The sequence below is a fragment of the Aquarana catesbeiana genome, linkage group LG02, assembly GCF_042186555.1.
Source record: "Aquarana catesbeiana isolate 2022-GZ linkage group LG02, ASM4218655v1, whole genome shotgun sequence".
NCBI classification, from domain to species: Eukaryota; Metazoa; Chordata; class Amphibia; order Anura; family Ranidae; genus Aquarana; species Aquarana catesbeiana.
This window is the reverse complement of record NC_133325.1, coordinates 459,645,625-459,665,778: the sequence shown is the minus strand read 5'-3', so window position 1 is coordinate 459,665,778 and position 20,154 is coordinate 459,645,625. Positions and strand designations below refer to the sequence as shown.

At 41.7% G+C, this 20,154-nt stretch overlaps 1 protein-coding gene across 3 annotated transcripts; it reads right to left on the bottom strand.

Annotated features, from left to right (window-relative positions):
• Window positions 1–1,468: 1,468 nt before the first annotated feature.
• SRSF3 (serine and arginine rich splicing factor 3) lies at window positions 1,469–16,222 on the bottom strand. Of its 3 annotated transcripts, none has more exons than XM_073615655.1 (6): window positions 16,031–16,218; window positions 8,220–8,427; window positions 7,528–7,662; window positions 4,369–4,407; window positions 2,291–2,377; window positions 1,469–1,674 (listed from the first exon to the last, which is right to left on the bottom strand). In XM_073615655.1, the coding sequence occupies exons 1-6, from the start codon at window positions 16,053–16,055 to the stop codon at window positions 1,647–1,649; spliced, it is 522 nt and encodes a 173-aa protein (XP_073471756.1). In that variant the 5' UTR covers window positions 16,056–16,218; the 3' UTR covers window positions 1,469–1,646. The 3 variants fall into 3 exon arrangements, 2 of the variants coding, with proteins under 2 accessions (XP_073471756.1, XP_073471757.1); XM_073615656.1 differs by having other exon boundaries at window positions 16,060–16,218; XR_012241684.1 differs by lacking the exon at window positions 1,469–1,674 and adding an exon at window positions 5,149–5,610 and having other exon boundaries at window positions 16,031–16,222.
• Between the last annotated feature and the right edge of the window lie 3,932 nt (window positions 16,223–20,154).

Below are 20,154 nucleotides of genomic sequence, written 5' to 3'. Positions count from 1 at the left end.
AGGGGGATTCCAGATCCCAGCAAGCCCCCCCACAACCACAGGCCTGGGTTGTGCGGCAGAGGCCCTTGTCCCCCTCAAGTGTTTTTTTTTTTTTTTTTTTAAAACACATTCAGCAGGGAACCCCGCTTTGAGCTGATGGCCACATCGACTGCCCCCACCTTAAAACATGTTTACTGGTTAATGCAGGAGGCCGCCCACTCTTTAATGCGGCATTTAAAACTGTAAATAAAAAAAAAAAAAAAAAAAAAAAAAAAAAAAAAAAAAAAAATGGCAGGTCACAATTTGACTCCTGCACCCTGGCTCTAAAATAAAAAAACCCAGGGGTTGGCCGACATGGGTTCATTTAAAAAACACAACATGGGCTAGTACCTTTCCCCTCATCTCCATCATTGGTAGGCTTCCCACACAGGGAACACCTATCGTTTTAGGACAGGAGGCTATAACGAGCTTGTATGCTTTAGATTTTTTTAGGCAGTCATTTAAAAACCTTTTGTAAAATAAAAAGTGGGGGACCACCCTGTTGAACACCTCCCTCGACAAAATAATTAATTCAGAGATATACTGAAACCTTATATTAACCAAACATTGTATACAGTATTTTAACCAAACTTTAATCCCAAAAAAAGAAAAAAAAAAAATCAAGTCACAGGGGTTAATAGATTAAGGTGGGGGAGGGAGCCTGGAATCTGTACATCAACAATGTTACAATACATTTACTTTATGTTGCTTGTAATCTTTACAGCACACAAACAAATGCAAGGTGCAATAAAGCCTTCCACTTCTACTGAAAGAAAAATTACTAAAGCACATAGATTTACAGCCGAAATTTAAAAAAAAAAAAACAAAAAAAAAAAAAACATACTATTAAGTACCAAGATCTTCACATTGTGCCCGCATAGACTATTGTCCATATTTAAGGGTTAGAGAAATTGGGTGCAAGACCCAGATTTGTAATTCCTCTGGATTGGTAGTCCAAAGCTGCTCAGTGCTTTTGGCCAAACATTAAATCACATTCTATATAGTCAAGCATCTAGTGGCCATGTAGTCTTGAAAGTGATCCACACCCATTTATAGCATAGTGTCCTAGTGCAATCTTGTATAAGAGCCTGCATTTGGATAGCGACTACATGCAAAAAGTGATCCTGAGACTGCCAATGATAGAATGCCATACCCAATTCACTCAGTCACAATGTAACATGTTACATTTCAGTATGCTTACAGTAAAGCTCCAGCACATTTTACATCACTTCAATTTATCAGGCTTTAGTACAGGACATGCCTCAGACCAGTTGCATGGATTACTCAAGTAACAATGCAAGAGTTGTACCCTCTAGAAACCAATGTAGCTTGCAGAAAAGAAGAACGCTTTATGTTATGTATTACAATGTGTGGGTATGGTACATTTCAAATAGAAATAAAGATGTATAACAAATATCAGGGTTTGGGCAACAAAAACTGAATTGTAACATACAGTATAAAGTTAGGTTTATTTGCCAGTTTTTCTGTCTGGAAACATAATAGAACCACATTTTCCATCACTTGTTACAAGACATACAATGTGAACACCTAATAAAAAAAAAGTTTAAAAAGCATGTCAAAAAACAAAAAATCTTTCCATCATCTGTACACAGTTGAAGGCAGCCATGTTATTTTCTTTCGTTTGACCTGGAACGGCTGTGAAAAAGGGAAAAAAAAAAAAATTACCACAAGAATAAAAGTTTTCATTGCAACATAATAAAAATATTTCCGTTTAAAATGGAAACATAGCTGTCACTACAAGAAACAGACCGAGAATAAATGCTACTTAAAACAATTGTGGGTTTTTTTTTTTTTTTAAAGTCTCAGCACATGCCACAAGGCAAAGCAGGGTGCATCTCAATATGCTAACTGTTGACAAATTACAGATGCTTCGAGTACCTTCAAAATATAATAAGATCCCTTTAATACTGTAGTGCCGTCGTTTTAGCTTTTAACCCTCGCTATTCGCCGAATATGGGTTTAAAGGCTCCCGTGCTGCAGTGTCTTTTGAGAGCGGCGTACACACTGTTCCCAAACTGCCCCAAAAGATGCTGCTTGCAGGACTTTTCCCCAACGTCCTGCAAGTGCACTGCCCCAGTGTGAAAGCACTCTGGCTTTCACACTGGGGAGACACGGGAGGCGTTTTACAGGTGCTATTTTCAGCACTAAAATGCCTGAATAACACCTTCAGTGTGAAAGGGGGTCTTAGTATCGTGCAGTCTGTAATCTTCACTTTGAGGTTTGTGCACTTCACAATATCACTACAAATTACCTTCTTGATCTAGAAAATGAACGTGATGGTTTGTGGTTCCTTTCTCTGGACAAAGATCTCTCTCTTCTACGATCTCTAGAAAGGGACCTGGAGGGGAAAAAAAAAACCACACGATTACATGAAACTGAAAAACTAACATTTTAGAAACATCACTCACATTCATTAAATCCAGTTAATTTTGGGACCAACAATCAACATTCTCAATGTAAAAGGTCTGATAATACATGGGCTTGTTCATAAGTTCAGGTTGCCGTGCATTTAGTTGAATTCCAGAATGCAGAAAAATAGTGTATTTCAACCAACACACCAAGGAAAGATCCTACATATGCTGCACACAGTATTTTACTACCCGTGTGATCCATTCCACATCAACCGAAAATGGTCCTGCACAGCAACACACATTAAACACCATTTCCAATTGTGATCAACCCCCTTTAACCGCTTGCTGAACAGCCACCGCAGTTATACTGCAGTATGTTGACTCGGCTGCACAAACAGCCATAGGTTAAAAAATAATAATGTCAAGCTTGTACATGGCAATCTGTGGACGTGAGTGCTCATTGGCCAGCGGGAGAGCCAGTCAGTGGGTCTGGCGGACTCAATGTCAGCCAGCGATCGTTCTTCGCAGTGACAGAACAGGGATCTGCCATAGTAAACAAAGCAGATCTCTGTTCAGACAGGGGATGGCACAGATCCTGTCTTTCTGCTATGCAGGAAGACAGATCTGTGTTCCAGGCAGCCCCCCCCCCCTTACAGTTAGAACACAGTGAGGTAACACATTTAACCCATTGATTGCCCCTGATGTTAACCCCTTCCCTGCCAGTGCCATTAGTAGAATGCATATTTTTAGCACTGGTCTCCCCCCCCCCCCCCCCCCCAAAAAAAGTTTTACTAGTAGTAAAATAAGCCATAAATCTCCCATATTTTGTAGACGCTATAACTTTTGCGCAAACCAATCAATATATACTTAAAAGGGTTTTTTTTTTTAACCAAAAATAGGTAGCAGAATACAAATTGGCCTAAATGGATGAAGAAATTAGATCTTTCAAAAAATTTATTGGGAGGGTTTTATAGCAGAAAATAACGTGTTTTTTCTTCAAAATTGTCGTTTTTTGTGTGTTATAAACAAACAACCCCACAAGGGATGTGGAGCGTGTGCTACCTGCCTTCTACTGAAGTTTATATTGGCATACTTTTTTCTGCTGATGTTTCCAACATCAGTTATCTTCTGTTTATGCATCTTATCACACAAACCAGCTGGACCGAAAGGTTAAGCCTAGTACACTGTTTTTTTTTTTTGTTAAAACCAGGGGGCTGAATGGAGAGGGGAAAAATCAAACTAAAATAGCTCCGCGGTAGTCTGCTGTACCAACGAGCCGATGTAAAGCAATCTCCCTATTGAGCTATAATGTTGACAGGGGGACTGGCACCCCGCCAGAACACACCGCAGTGCCAATTAAAGCTGGTTTCCAGCATGCCCATTCGGCCGGCTTCTTTCAGACAAGCTGGTGTACATGGGCCAAACGTTGGCTGGTTGCTGTTGACCAGTCAATATTCAGCCCATGTGTACCAGGTTTAAAGAAAGGCATTCTGTCTTATTTAAAAAGTTGCTTGATTAAAACCACTACATAGTGATCCATTGATATGTAATGAATATTATAAGGCATTAAAACAAAATAATCCTGAATCTAAGCAATATCTGTCTAGATATAAAAAATAAAATTATCCATCTCTATACATCCCCCCTCCCCCATATGTTAACCATGTATGCTCAGCTCACTTGCTTACAAGATGCATAATTGCTTGTGGTTGACCTATAGACAGTTGGCAACCAAAAAGGGCCATTTGTTGTAGTAAAGACACAAAAAACCTATGCTACACCATAACAGAGCCAATGACACCAGCTCTCTGCTCAAGGAGCTCTGAGAAACGAACAATCAGCGGTGATTGTTCACTCAGTTCTCAGCCTTAGCGCTGGCTGTCAGTTCTTAGCCCCTTCGAGCTATAAAAAAAAAAAAAAAAAAGCCACCTTTAGTTTATTGCATTATATGCACACTAATACAAGATAAGAACCTTACCTACTACGGCTACGGGAAAAGCTCCTCCTCCTTGGAGATCTAGTGCAAAAGAAAAAAACAAAAAACAAAATTAAGTTTAGTCCTTGATGCGGAACATAGGAATACCTAAATCCGCTCAGTGAAGACCAAAGCAATTTATACCTACGTACAAATATAAACCATCGCTACCACCTAGAAGGTTGGGAAGAGAAACTGAAAATGGAAAATTAAATAGTCGTCAAATAAACTTCCACTAAGGGACTCATACTCGTCAGCCTGCTAGCTGTGAACTGTTTAATCTGAACACCACTTGTGAACCCAGACTGGCTTGGAAAAATTTTTTTAAAAAAATCCTCCAATCATGCAAACCCGGTGGTCTTAGTAGAATCAAAATGTGCACGCAGTATGCACTTGCAAAATTAGGGAAATTTGGAAAAAATAAATATAGCACATCTGATTTAGGGAACATTCAGCAACCTATTACAGTCTCAAAATTTGTTAGCTAAATTGAATGGTGGGTTAGTAATGAATATCAAACATTTAAAGATGATAGATAACTTACAAAACCTAGAGCTGGGACAGCAATCATGTACAGCTCATACACTGGCCCAGTTTCAATGATAAAAAGATTAGTCTATCACCCTTAAAAGCTCCAAATTTTTTTTAGCAATTTACCTTCAAGTTTATGCACAGCCAGCCTTAGATTGAGCAAAGTAGAAAAAAAAAATTACCTCTTACAAAAGCTGCTTAAAGTCTAACTTAAACCAGCAGAAAACTCTGTATAAGCAGGAAAAAACTTACTAGTTTTTGGGGTTTCAACAAGCTAGAAATGGCGAAGATGCCGGACAGGTGGCCAAGTAGCATTTGTAGATAAGTTTTGCCAGGTGTTGCGTTGAATTTAGATGGTTTGCGAAGGGGGATGATGTGGTTTTTCCTGCTTTTTTTGGTTAGCCGTAGGCTGGTGCTGCAGTTGTTGTGAAGACATTTTGTCAAAGTTAACAGCTGTGCAGATTGGCCGGTAATGTGTGGGCGCTGAAGGTGGGCTGCTGCCGAGTTTTGGTTAAGGTTGGAGAGTAGGAAGGCTGAGTGGACAGCATGCTCGGGAACCAAAGGGCGGTGCAACCTGATGACTGGCCATGCCTGGGTCATGTGATACGACACCAGCCAAGCTGAATGGGGCGCGCTGGTCACATGACGCTGAAAGGGCTAGTTGACTGGCTAATGTAGACCCAGAGGGTGGTGAGAAGAGACATGATGGTGACTCTGTAACGGGTTTCATTTTTATTAGATGGACCAAAAGTACACACAAAAGAAATACAAACAAAAAAACAAACAAAAACAAACCATCAGTATAACTACCTACTTTTAACTGATGGGGTATACTTAAACTGTATCTTGCAACTATTAATTTTAAAAACTACAAAGTATTAAAAAAAAAAAAAAGATGAGTCTGACATAAGCAAGCATGAAATCCATAGCTGGACCTGATAAAGACAAAAGCTGCACACTAATTTGCACTTTAAAATTACACTTATGACAACTGGTCATCCTAGTGCATTAAGGGCCCATTCACATGATGCATAAAGCAATGCATTTTTGTGTGTTACGGTAGCCTGCACCAAAGCAACCTCATTAATTCTGAAAAATGCTGGCAGTATACCTTAACGCACCTGCAGCTTCAACAATTCAGCGCATGCCATGTGTGTTGTGATGTGCTTTACAACAGGTGCACTGAAAAGGATACAGCATAAGGGTGCCAATCTAAATAAAAATGGTAAGTCCTACTGAGTGGCAACATTCACAGCAGTAACCTATTTTTTACTGTGACACCAATGTGAAGGGGCCCTGAAATATATATATTTGCAGCATGAAGGGGGATAAAATAGTAAAAACACTGAAGTGTGCTGCTCATCTCCTGATAAAATGTTTACCCAACAGAATCTAGCAAAGCTTTTCAATTAAGGGCCCATTTATAAACAAATTGTATATAAATACATTTTGTATAGATCACCCCATCTATGCCATATTTCACAAGTGTCTTAATTATCGAACACAAAAAAAAAAAAAAAAATCTGATTTGGAAGGTGAGAGACAAACTGCAAGGGTGATATATAAAATAAAAATTTCAAAGCTTTGCTTTATGGACAGGCTGATCTCCAACAGGAGTGGATTTCAAATCAATTGTATGGCAATGTAAAGCTGTGAAATAATGGCAATTTCTTTTTCCATATAAAATAAGGTGAAGTTTTGACTTTGCCTCTTTATAAATAGGCCCATGTGTGCCTTTACATTCATAGACTATAAAGCAAGCAGCAAACCGTCCCCCTTCCCGCAAAAAAAAAAAAAAAAAAAAAAAAAAAAAAAAAAACTGGTTTTGTTAAATGTCTCCATAAACAGAGGATTCCTCTACACAGATCACAAAGAGCTGCATAAGACCAGCTACGTTTTGATTTCTAAAGAGAACATTCATCAAAAGATCAGAGAACGGTATCTCTCCTCCCTGCAGTCAACCCAGTGACTCATGTTAAAGCTCCTATGATGCATACTGATCATTGCAGATCTACTACACAGCCCAGCCTGAATATGGGGATTGCAACAAGGCATGTACCCATGTGCAATATGGTGAAGGAGAGAAACCTTCCAACTGTGCTCTCTGCAGAGACCAAATGCACTATATTACCCACACAGTGGCACTTATGAAGTACACGAAACAAAACCAGGGAGGTTTTCATTACAAATAAAGATTTTGCAAACCAAAACCGGTACAAAGAATTAAAAAGATGTGTAATGTAGAAAACATTACAGTGAGCAAATGATAGTTTTGACAATGTTTATGTAAAAAGATGTGCACTATTGCACAAACACCTGTGTATCTATAGTACAATTAAAAATAAGGTAAATCCAGAGGATTTTGGTTTACTTAAGCAAAATTTGTTTCACCTAGTCATAGGTCATTTCAGAAGTGACAAATGATGCCTAGGTAAAGCAAAGGGAGGGAAACAATTAAATGTAAGCAAGCTTAAGGCATGGGTAACTGGCACAGCACTCTGAATGGATTGCAGTATTTAAACACAAACACACCATTAAAAGAAACCATTTCTGAAGAGATGGTAGGGCTTGCTCTTACAAAGTTAAAATACATCTTTATTATACACTAAGTAACAAAGTTTGGTATAATACCTGCGTCTTGGAGGAGGACTCCTCCTACGGTAATCATCCCTAGGCCTCCTGTTCCAAGATGGCGGAGGACCACGATTCCGGCTTCGTTTTTCACCATTCGATAATTCAACCCTAACGCGACATCCACACATTGTCCTGAGAAAAACAAACACATGCGGTTAAGTATGAATGTTTAAAACTTACCCAAGCAGACCTGTGCTCTCTCCTTAAAATTTTATTTTAGCACATCACAGGCACCCCCAAAATGTACCTGCATATCAAATACCCAGAATACCTACATGCTCTAATGTATTTCCAGAAGGTAGAAGGGTTGGTAGTTTGACCAAGCTAAACCCATCCACCCAGCAAGCGCATATTAGCAAACCTAAACATTCTGACCACCCAAGGTGGTTTCCCTGCGGTAACAAGATAGAGAGTAACGCTTAGCTTCACTTTCCCTCTAGTTATTTGATACCAAGCAGGTCAAAAAGCCCAAAAACATAAAAATTGTATAGTTTTACTAGAGGAATACTTCGAGAGTATATATTCTCTATATCTCTTACATGTCCTATTCTTATACCTTAGTCAGCAACAGTGTTCATTTTGGGGGTGGGAAACCTACATCTAAAACACATTGTGGATATGTGCAACCAAGAGCATTACTACAAATGCATATCAGAGAACTATTTTGAAAAGCAAGTGAAGGAAATTACCGTCCATCAAGCTCTCTAACCGCATCTGCTGCATCTCTAGGATCTTCAAATTCTACGAATGCAAAGCCAGGGGGATTCCTGGCAACCCACACGCTACGAAGAGGTCCATAGTAGCCAAAAGCCCGCTCAAGTTCCGTTTTATTTCCATTGTTTCCAAGATTTCCTACATAGACTTTGCAGTCTAGCGGACAAGAGTCACGGTGCATGGCTGTAACAAAGACAAATATGGTTATTACCATGTTTTGGATTTCAGTCCTAAGGCATACACAGAAAATGACGTTTCAGTAAATCAGTAAGATGATAAAAAAAAATTAAGAGATCTATATCTCTCTCAATTCGAGAAAATTGCTGAGTAAAGCCACTGGGCTGAGTTTTAGTGTTACACGATTAATCGTTAAAAAATAGTTATTGCGAGCCAACTTCCCTCACAATTTTACAGCAAAAAAAAAAAAAAAAAAAGCACCCCCCCCCAAAGCTTAGTGGGCAAATGTTTATCAACAGCAATAAAGAGAAGCAATGTATCTCTTGGTTCTTTTAGATCAAAGTAATGAACGTTGGTCTGTAATTGAGGTCAGTTTAAGCACTTAGGCTCAGTTCACACTGCAGCGATGCAGGAACCCTGTGAATCCAGTACGGGTGTTCCTGCATCGCATGCCTCTCGCTGGCGGTTCACACTGCACTATGCAAACTTTCAATTGGGACAGGAATCAGATTGCATGGGTGTGTGAACACCCATGCGATCCGCTTCTGGAGCGGCAAAAAAAAAAAAAAAGGAAGGGTCCTGCACGAGTTTGGTTTGAGTGCGATGTAAATTTAGCCATACAGTTTGTATGGCTGAATTAGCAAAGCACAGACATCGCATGCGATTTACCCAGCAGTTAGGTGTAAATCACATGTGATATCCGACATTACAGCAGTGGGAAAAAAAATATGCTTCAATGAATTAAAAACAAACAGTAAAATTTGCCCAATTTTTTTTTTTGGTATAAATGTGAAAAATTGTTACTCGGAGAACCGTGATCTTTATTCTAAGAGAAAAAAAAAAAAAAATTGTGATTCTCATTTTATCCAGAAACGTGCAGCTCTAATGTGTCCCTAACCTAAACCACAGATTTTCATTTTTTTTTTTTAGTCCAATTTCCTTGGGTTAAAGGGGTTGTAAAGGTAAAAGTTCTCTCACCTTAATGCATTCTATGCATTAAGGTGAAAAAACATCCGACAATATCACCCCCCCCCCCCCTCTTTTGCCTGACCCCTCGAAAGTCCCACGCTCGCTCACGACATACTCTTCGCCGCTCAGCCTGGCCATTGATTGGCTAGAGTGGATGGATTGAAAGCAGCACAGCCATTGGCTCACGCTGCTGTCAATCACATCCAATGATGCGGCGCAGGGCCGAGTGATACAGTGAGGGGCTATGGCCGCCGGCTGTATCATGGGAGTGCGCCCGAAAGGGAGGGAGCTCGCATGAAGGTATTGCCCTTGCGAGGGGAGCCGAGACAGCTGCCAAGGGACCCCAGAAGACCAGGTTTGGGGCTACTCTGTGCAAAACGAGCTGCACAGTGGAAGTATAACATGATAGAGAATAATATAATATATATATATATATATATATATATATATATATATATATATATATATATATATATATATATATATATATATATATATATATATATATATATATATATATATATATATATATATATATATATATATATATATATATATTAGCTTTAGTGATCCTTTAAGGCTACCATAAAAAAAACTATTTTGCTTGTGTTCAGTACATATCATTAGTCAAAAATTGAGTTTCATTAGCAAGAAGACAATACATAAAGATGTGTTATGCACAAAAAATGCCTTTACAGTATATTTATAAATTAGTGCAACAGACCCCCAAATGTCATATTCCTCATTAGGCCACACCCACTAACTATTGTAAGGATTGTCAGAACTTCTAGTCTCAGGGGCCAGAGCAAGAAAAAAAAAAAAAACACAAAAAAAGATTCCTCAAAAATAAAAAAAAACCACAACGGCCCCGTCGCATCAGGTTTCTTTAAGTAAAAATCCCTTTCATTAAGTGGCTATTTTACTAATATGCACTGCTTAGCTGGTTAATAAAAAAATCTAGATCAGCCTCAACTTTTCTAACAGAGGAAGCCTTAAAACAACGTTTCAGGTTCAGGGAACACCTGCTAATTACTAGATCTACAGATTACAGTTTATTAGTGTAATGGTCAGTGGGAAGAGTCCCCTTGCAAATAGGTAAAAAAGATCATTGCTGCCAGTGGCTACTTATCCGAGGCGCAGAATTTGCTAATTTTTCTAGGAAACCCAAGCAACCTCCAGGAGGAAACGTAAAGTCAGCCACAGATTGTTTGAATCATGGCCAGTTCAGCAGGGACTGGCCGACATTTGAACCATGTATGGGTAGGCTGAATGTACCAAAGTCAATCCAACGATCAATTTGGGTACAAGCAGAACGTCAGATTTTTGGCATGAGAATATTGCCAGCAGCTATAGCCACCAGAAATAATCACTGTTCTCCCAGCAGGGATGGCTCTGTTAGTCTGCCTTGTTTAGGAAATAGCACTTACAGCACAGAATATGCATTCTGCATTAAAGGCATAGTCCTAAAATAGGGTTATCGGCATTCGTTCGCTAAGAAAAAAGGTGCCGATAAATGGCAGCAAAAACGCACCGCGTTTTTACCGCAAATCCCTCATGTGTTTTTCATAGGTCATGCGACTCAAAAACCACATCAAAAACACAACAAAGGTGTGCATTGATACGTTTTCAATGCATTTGAACTAGGTGCATTTTTTTAACTGACCAAAAATGCACCAAGCTGGATTTAACACCACAATGGAAGCCCAGCAGACCAGTGTGCAAACATTCGGCACCAAAATTTCCATTCGGTGAGCCTCTAGTTTGCATTAAATCCCACAGAACACACAACCAAATAAGTGCATCTCAGGTACAACTTTCAGCCTCCTACACTGCGAGTCCCTGGTCCATACTGAAGTACAGGCCTGGTGCTTAAAAAAAAAAAAAAGCACATTTTGTACAGCTGCTTTTTTCTGCAGCCAGTAAACTTCCCAGCATGTTATCCTGTGTCCATGCACACATGGCTGTTATTACTTTTTTTGGCAGGGGGCGTTTTCTGGTTGGAACCCCCCCAGAACTAGTGGGTTTTAAGTGGAGTTTTTCAGCTGCAAAAACACTCCTACCCTGATAAAAGCATGGCTATTTGGCGTTTATCTGCATTTTTGAGAGTGTGGGTGTGTGGGCTATTGGCGATCTTATAATGTCCAGTGTGCATGAGGCCCTAATGGGAACACACAAGAACAATGGAAGGCAAAGGACCTGCCTCTTATCTGACTAACCACTAAAAACCCCTGCAATTTTCTCCATTGCCCTCCCCCTCATAGGAAACTGACATAATAAGGGAGAGGTTCCCATCCCCCAACAAACCTCATCTGCGGCTCCCAGTGAATAAAAAAAAAAAAAAAAAAAAAAAAAAGTCCCCATGCCAGTGCAGCACAACTACACTCTAAAATGGACTCTTGTTGAAGCTGCTGTAGCACCCGGCCTTCCCTGGTGTCAGAACTCTCAATATGATAGCATCTGCTAGCCTCTACATCACCATAGGGCATTGTTGTGCCATGGGGGCCAGCCATGCCACAGGCTTTGAAAGGTAGGATCATGAAGCTTTATCAGTAAAAGATCTAAAGCTGACCACATAAAATTATGCAATCTTCATTGATTGGGCATTACAGGCACTTCCTCATATAAGACCTGGTAAATCTAAAACTGGCCATATACTACAGAATAAGATTGTACAATCTCTTTTGTGTTCCTCATATACACGTTACAATCAACTTCAGGAGTTATCAAATCGACCTTATGAAGATTTATATAAACAATCCAATTTGCACCCAAATGGGTAGGCCCAGGCACTACATAGTTGTTATAAAGGAGATTGTAATGTGCATGTGTGGTGAGCTTTCCATTTACCAAAAAACTAGGTAATATGACAAACCTAAACAATCCATTGAATTTGTCACAAATTAGAAAGACCCCTGCACTACATAGTGGTTGATAGATAGTCGACTCGCACACTACCAACTCATTTATTTTCTTTATTTTTTGGATGCTCAATTTGATCAAAACTGCAAAAAATTGAATAACCATAACCTCCCTTCTGAAGGTTTTACCTTGGATCACATTAAAGTGGTTGTAAACCCACAAAAAACACCTGCAAACAAAAGGCATAGCATACTAGCTCATTATGAAATACTTACCTTAGAGCAAAGCCACTGCAGCAGTCCTCGTACACAGCTCCGGCCACATCGCTCCCAGAGTTACTTACTGGTATCGTGGGCTCCGGGGGCCTTTATTGGCCGGAGCCATGACGACATCCCTCCAGCGCATGCACGCGGAAGCTTCCGGCAACTGCACACTAACTAAAGCAACAGCACGAATGTACAATTGCTTCAGTGTGCATATGCCGATGACGTCGGCACATGCAGATACAGGGGATATCTCCTAAACTGTGCAGGTTTAGGAGATTTCCAGGGTAGCTACAGGTAAGCCTTATTATGGGCTTACCTGTAGTCAAAAGTGGATTGTAAGGATTTACATTCAGCCAAGACAGAAATCTAGCAAATTATTTTTTATCAACCTGCTGCATGGAGATTCACTGTTCATGAATACAAACTTATTTTGATTACCTTCTGAGATTACACTGTAGAAACAGATGTGATTGATAAATTACAACTGTAAAGTTATAATCATACCTGAACCATTGAGCAGAACCCACTTCTCTGCATATTGACTGAATGAGGTGTCTGCTATAGATCAATTTGGAAGAGATTGAGGGGAAAAAAAGTTGATTGAAGTGTATGGCCACGTGTAAGGCTGACATACATTGATACAATCTCCATTAGATCTACTATGTAGCAGACCTGCCCAGTTGGGTATATACTGAATGTATTGTTTAGATGGGAACTTGTATTAGTTTTGGTGCTCTTCTCAATGGCTGAGAAAGCAGTGGAAGCCACTGGCTCTCACCACTGTCAATCTCAGCCAGTGTGCCAATGAGGAGAGAGAGTGGGGGAGGGACCAAGCTTGTGTTAGACCCCTTTCACACACTGGGCGGTTTGCAGGCGGTATTGCGCTAAAAATACCGCCTGCAAACCGCCCCTAAACAGCCTCCGCTGTTTGTTCAGTGTGAAAGCCCGAGGGCTTTCACACTGAAGCGGTGTGCAGGCAGGACGGTAAAAAAAGTCCTGCAAACCGCTTTTTTGGAGCGGTGAAGGAGCGGTGTATTCACCGCTCCTGCCCATTGAAATCAATGGGACAGCGTGGCTATAGCCACGCTGTACGAGGGATTTTAACCCTTTTTCGGCCGCCAGCGGGGGTTAAAACTGCACCGCTAGCGGCCGAATACCGCTGCAAGAACGACGGTACAGCAGCGCTAAAAATAGCACTGTTGTACCGCCGACGCCCCCACCGCCCCAGTGTGAAAGGGGCCTTAAAGCGGTTGTAAACCACTGCACTTTTTTCCCTTACCTGCAAAGCAAAAGCATAATGTGCTAATATGCATCATATACTAGCACATTATGTGACTTACCTCAAAATGAAGCCTTCCAGCAATGCCATCGCTGGAGAATACATCCATTTTCACCCAGGTTTGCAGACTCAGGCTTTGACTGGCCAGAGCTGCAATGACATCACTCTCACGCATGCACGCGTCATGGCACAGGGCTCCGAAGATATTGTGCGAGCGGCCATTCCTTCAGAGCGCATGCGCCAGCGAGGTCACTGGCTGCATGTACAGTAAATATCTCCTAAACGGTGCATGCTTCAGAGATATTTATTTACACTACCTATAGGTAAAGCCAAAACATAGAAGCCAACTTCCTCTTTAACGGACACACAGCATTGGGTGCTCCCATAGCTAGCTGCTTGCTATAGGGCAGTGATGGCAAATCTTGGCAGCACTGATGTTTTGGAACTACATTTCCCATGATGCTCAACTAAGCTGCAGAGTACATGAGCATCATGGGAAATGTAGTTCCAAAACATCTGGGGTGCCAAGGTTCCCCATCACTGTTATATGGGCATTAGGCAGGAGGGAGGGGCCAGGAACGCTGGCGAGTGACCCAAAAAGGATTGGGGCTGTTTTGTGCAAAACCACTGCAGAGTAGGCAGGTATAACATGTTGGAAAAAATTAAAAAAAAAAAGAAAAAAAATCCTTTAATTCTGCAGAAAGGAAAGCACAAAAACCAATGTCACGCAATACTGGAGAGAAAATATATATATATATATATATATATATATATATATATATATATATATATATATATATATATATTTTTTTTTTTTAGGCATGTCCTAATAGGATACAGTATAGAAAATCTAAGATTGTACAGTGTATGGCCAGCCTTAAATGCCCATCCACACCGGATGCAGATGGGTGCTTTTTTTTAACTGCATTCTAACCACATACAGTTCAAGATTCAGGTTATCCTGTGGACACAGTTCACATTTCAGTACAGTGAGAAAACGCAAAAAAACAAAAAAAACAAAAAAAACAAAAAAAAAAAACGCACTAGTACATTACACTGTACATAAAAGCCCAAAAAAGAAAAAAGTGACCTCATTGGACAAATGTGGCCAGAAAATCATGCATCAGCTGCATGTAAACGCTTAAAGAGCGTCTCAAGCTGTTGAGGCTAAATACTGTATAATAAAGACACTATATGCACACAGTATATTAAAGACGCTATATATAAATATTGTATAATAAAGACACTATAAATACTGTATGATCGTATTAATGCTCAAAGGCATGAAAAAAATTTTTTTAAAAAAATGTACAGTAGATCTGCAGTTTTTGGTGTAAATGGACCCTCAGGCCGGTTTTGCACTGTTTAGCCACAGCATGGGTGTACCTGTGGTCTTCCATATACTTTATTATAGAGCACACACAGAGAGCACCAAAAACACATGCTGCATTTTTGCCACGCTTTTAGAAAATTGGCCAAGAAGAGTGTGACCCAATGGAAACTATGGGTGAACTGCAGCCGAACCGCAATGGTGTGAAACTCGCCTTAGGCGGGATTGTATAGTGTAGGGTTCATAGGCCAGATTGTAGAGTGTATGGTCATAGCCGGATTGGTCTTCAGTCATTGCTTTAAAACCTGTATAATGGCGGCAGAGTCTACATCCACTACTAAAGGAATGAGGAGACACCCAGGACACTTCCTCCTCACATGAAGGACGAGCTTAGAGAACACACAAACAGAAGCAATGAATGAAGAGCAGTCCTGGGCCATCATAAAGGAAATAAAGAAATACAAAAAATATATATACACACACATACATATACACACACCCATCATTCACCTCAGCACAAAAGATCCCCTCCCCCACATACATGGCGCACAGAGCTGACCACACACACTGTACAATCCCACTATACAGAGGAAGGGCCTGCCTGGCTGCTTCCATAGCGAATGATTCCAGCTTCGGTAAAGACTATACAGTACATGGGCAAGCATTAAAATCTTTAAAAAAAAAAAAAAAAAAAGCCTCATGGCCATTGATAAAGATTCCCTGAGGTAAAGTATGGAGGAAATGAGGAGCCATTACACGCATCTCTTCCCGCTCACACAGAAAACAAAATGGCGGCCTGCCTTTGTCCCCACGCACACACATACATACATCCCCCACAATACTACACCAGGCCCGCCATTCCAAATACGAGTAATGTACAGAGAGCACGGTGCGACCATAACGTACGTGGTGTTTTTTCCCTCATCGTCATTTACCGCTTTCGTATGGGGGCCGGGATCCGTAGCTCGCTCTGGACTCCAGTATGTAAGTCTTCCCGCTTGTGGTATGCCAGGCACAAAATGGCTCGCGCTAGCCCAGGAGAACTTATGTCTCTAACGACCCACCTCTGACGTCAACTGAGATCCACCAATACTGGCGAGGCAGGAGAAAAGAGGGAGGCGACGTAGCCGCGCCCTCTCTGGCGGGTAAGAACGGGGCGTGGAAAGGTGCGGCGGCCATGTTTGTTGAGGGAATGGGTGTTTTTAGGTTGTCTTTGATAGATTGACGTGAAAGAAAATGGCGCAGGGTTTTCTGGTGGCATTGCATGTACAATATGTGTATAACATTAGTTTATTGTTCACGAATTCTTCACGTTAAATGTTTTTTTTTTTTTGCAGGTTGCTTATTATTGCATGTTATCGTGGGGAAGGATAGTGGCTGCAATTAAAGGCAAATTCTGAGGAAAGCTCTTGAGGAGTCGGCTGGTCCTCTGAGTGTTACTTGCATAGCCCCCAACTGTCCCTGATTCTGAGGGACTGTCCTTCATTCCATATAAAGTCCCGCTTTCCTCCTCATCTGTCCCTCATTTCGGTCTGATCCATATAGTTGTACATAAAATAAACTATCTTTCAAAAAGTGCTAAACCTTTCAACCTTACAAAATCAAAAGCCAATATAAAGGAATATTAGTGTTAAAAAAAGGACATATATTAGCAAAGGTCTACATACCTTTGCTAATAGGTGTCCCTCATTCCCATCTCAAAAAGTTGGGAGGTACGTGTCATAACCTGTACACACGATCGGAAAATCGTGCAAAAAATACCACTTTCCAAGCGATCGTACGATAATCTAATTGTTAGTACACAGCTTTTGAGAGCCAATCACAATTCATGCAAAATTATCCTAAGGATCGAGCACGAAAAATGTTCTCATACAAAACCAGATCGTACAATTTTCGTTTGATCAGTATAGTTGTCGTTCGAAAATACAATAGAAGTATATTACAACACTCTAAAACACAGACGCAGTTTTAAAGCATGACATGTTTGGTATCTATTATCTCGGCGTAACATCATCTTTCATGTTTTACCAAACAATTGGGTATTATATTGTGGTTTTGTGCATTAAAAGTCATTATTGATATTCATTGTATTTTTTTTTTTCAAAAAAAATTTGGTTTAAAAAACTGCTGCACAAATATTGTGTCACATAAAGATATGCAACACCCCCCATTTATTCTCCAGGGCTTCTGCTAAAAAACAATATACACTCACCGGCCACTTTATTAGATACACCTTATTAGTACTGGGTTGGACCCCCTTTTGCCTTCAGAACTGCCTTAATTCTTTGTGGCATAGCTTCAACAAGGTGTTGGAAACATGCCTCAAAGATTTTGGCCCATATTGATTGGCTGCACATCCATGATGTGAATCTCCTGTTCCACCACATCCCAAAGGTACTCTATTGGATTGAGATCTGGTGACTGTGGAGGCCATTGGAGTACAGTGACCTCATTTTCATGTTCAAGGAACCAGTGGTGAGATGATTTGAGCTTTGTGACATGGTGTAATATCTTGCTGGAAGTTGTCATCAGAAGATGAGTACACTGTAGTCATAAAGGGATGGACATGGTCAGCAACAATATTCAGGTAGGCCATGGCAATTAAAGGGTAAGTTCACCAATTAATTAAAATTAAAGGGTAAGAAAAATCTGTAAGGTGCACTTACACAGGACCCCCTCCTTGCCCCTGAGTCCCATTGACCTGGATGGCGGCGATCTGCCATTATGAGCGCCAGTATAGCTGCCTCACAGCTCTGGGGCTTAGAAATCCCCGGAGCTTAATCTAAACGTCCCCCCATGAGGGGGGACGTTTAGGAGCATTCTAATTGGTCAGCGCCATCACATGGGCGGTGCAGACCAATCAGAACCCACGTAGCCCGTCCTCTCAGTGGGGAAAAAGGAGAAAGAAAGCTGAGGGGATTTCTAAGCTCGGAGCCGTGAGGAGGCTATACCGGGGCTCATAACGGGAGATCATCACCATGCAGGTCAACGGGACTGGGGGTGCGAGGAGGCGGTCCAGTGTAAGTTCACCTTACAGATTTTTCTGCAAAGGTGAACTTACACTTTAAATGATGCTCAATTATTACTAAGGGGCCCAAAGTGTGCCAAGAAAATATCCCCAACACCGTCACCACCAGCCTAAACGCTGACACAAGGCCCTCTGTCCCTCGTTTGTCCCTATTTTGGTCTGATTTATGTAGCACCCTGATGTTTAGGCAGGGCTGCTTGCAAATTTAGTGGCCAGGCGATAGTTGCCTTTGGCCAATTGTTAGGAGATCAGTTGATTTCCCCCTAATACTGGAATTGCTGCACTTCTCTCATCTGTCACTAGGTGGCCTGGTAACTGGTGACATTGGATAAGACAAGGGCATAGCAAGGACAGATTATGAATGAATGTGGTGTCTCAGGGCAGGATTTTCTTGGGCCCCTTGGCCTGCTGGTAAAGCCTATTTATTTGGATGGAGTCAGGTGATCGGGGTTCTGTTCCACCTAGACGGTTGTCTGGGTGGACGTGTGTTATGTTGCTCCGGGCTGCTAGGCCATAAACCTGAGGCTTATCCCGAGAACATCTGGCTGCTAGGCTGTCTGAGGCCTATCCAGAATCAAGAGAGCAGCATTGGGTTGGGACTGCGGCTTGTAGTCCAACCAGAAGTGGCTGTTCCGCCGGCAGGGGAACCAGTCGTGGTCGGAGGTAGAGGGGAAGTTGTCACCACTATGGGACCATCCACCTTGTTACCGGGGACCACTGTGAGTAAGCTGAGTCCAGTACCAGAGCAGACTTCTCACCAGCTGGGGACGGTGAAGAAGTGGGAAAACTTCAGCAAGTGCCAAGTCAGGGACCCAGCGGGACAGCAGAGGTGACGCTTGTGGAGCATCAGCAAGTGCCAAGCTAGGGACCTAGCATGTCAGCGGGGGTGAAGCTTGAAGAGTATCTGTGAGTGCCAAGCCTGGGACCCAGCAGGGAAGCAGGGGTGACGCTTGAGGAAGATACTGAGTGCTAACAGTAGAAGAGCTCAGGGGATCCAGTGACTATTGGATCTGAAGTTTAGTTAAAGAGACTGCGAGCTTGTTGAGTGAAGACCCACAGTGAGTGATTGTGGAGTAAATTGAGAACTAATCGTGTTGCAAATAGTTGGATACAATTACCGTTAGTAACTTTCAGCCTCGGTTCACACCAGAGGCGGCACGACTTGCAGGTCGCCTCACCGAGGCGACCTGCACACGACTGCCGGGGCGACTTGCAAAACGACTTCTTTATAGAAGTCTATGCAAGTAGCCCCCAAAGTCGTACAGGAACCTTTTTCTAAGTCGGAGCGACTTGCGTCGCTCCGATTAGAACGGTTCCATTGTACTGAACGGGACGCTACTTGTCAGGCGACTTAGGTCGCCTGACAAGTCGTCCCAGTGTGAACCGAGGCTTACAAGACTGTTGCCATAGGAGGCAGTGTCCTACCTATACAGAAGTGGTGTCCGACTGGAGGCCCTTACCTGTAAAGCTGTCTGCCTATAGAAGTCTCGGAGTCTGCCAATTAACATTGCATCTACCTAAGGGTGTCCAGGCCCTAACCCTCTCTCCCACAGCTCTTGTTGTCTTGCATTACACCCACCATGCCTTGTAACCCACTCTACTCAGAAGGATGTCACTTGTCCTTAAGGCCCCTTTCACACTTGTGCGACTTTTCCTGTGACATGGGACTGCAAAGTCGCATGTCAAGTCGTACCCCATGATTTCCAATGAGTACCATTCATATCTGTGCGACTTCAAGTCGCACAGACTTCAAAGTGGTCCCTGTACTACTTTGGTCCAACTTTGATGTGAGTTACACAGACATTCCCTGAAATCGCGGCAAAATCACGTCCGCAAAAGTGCGGTAAAATTGTGCAACTTTGAAGTTGCGTTAGTGTGAAAGGGGCCTAGGCCTAAAGGGGCCCGGGACTTTGCTGCATTTATAAAGTTGTACAGATGTGCTCATAAGTTTACATACCCTGGCAGAATTTATGATTTCTTGGCCATTTTTCAGAGAATATGA

Bases quoted from the DNA above. Each gene is read 5' to 3' on its own strand.
- SRSF3 (XM_073615655.1), bottom strand. From the start codon at position 16,055: ATGACGATGAGGGAAAAAACACCAC. The intron at 8,428-16,030 runs GTACGTTATGGT...TCTTTGTTACAG, and splicing joins GATGAGGGAAAAAACACCAC to CCATGCACCGTGACTCTTGT. The intron at 7,663-8,219 runs GTAATTTCCTTC...TGTTTTTCTCAG, and splicing joins GTTAGAGAGCTTGATGGACG to GACAATGTGTGGATGTCGCG.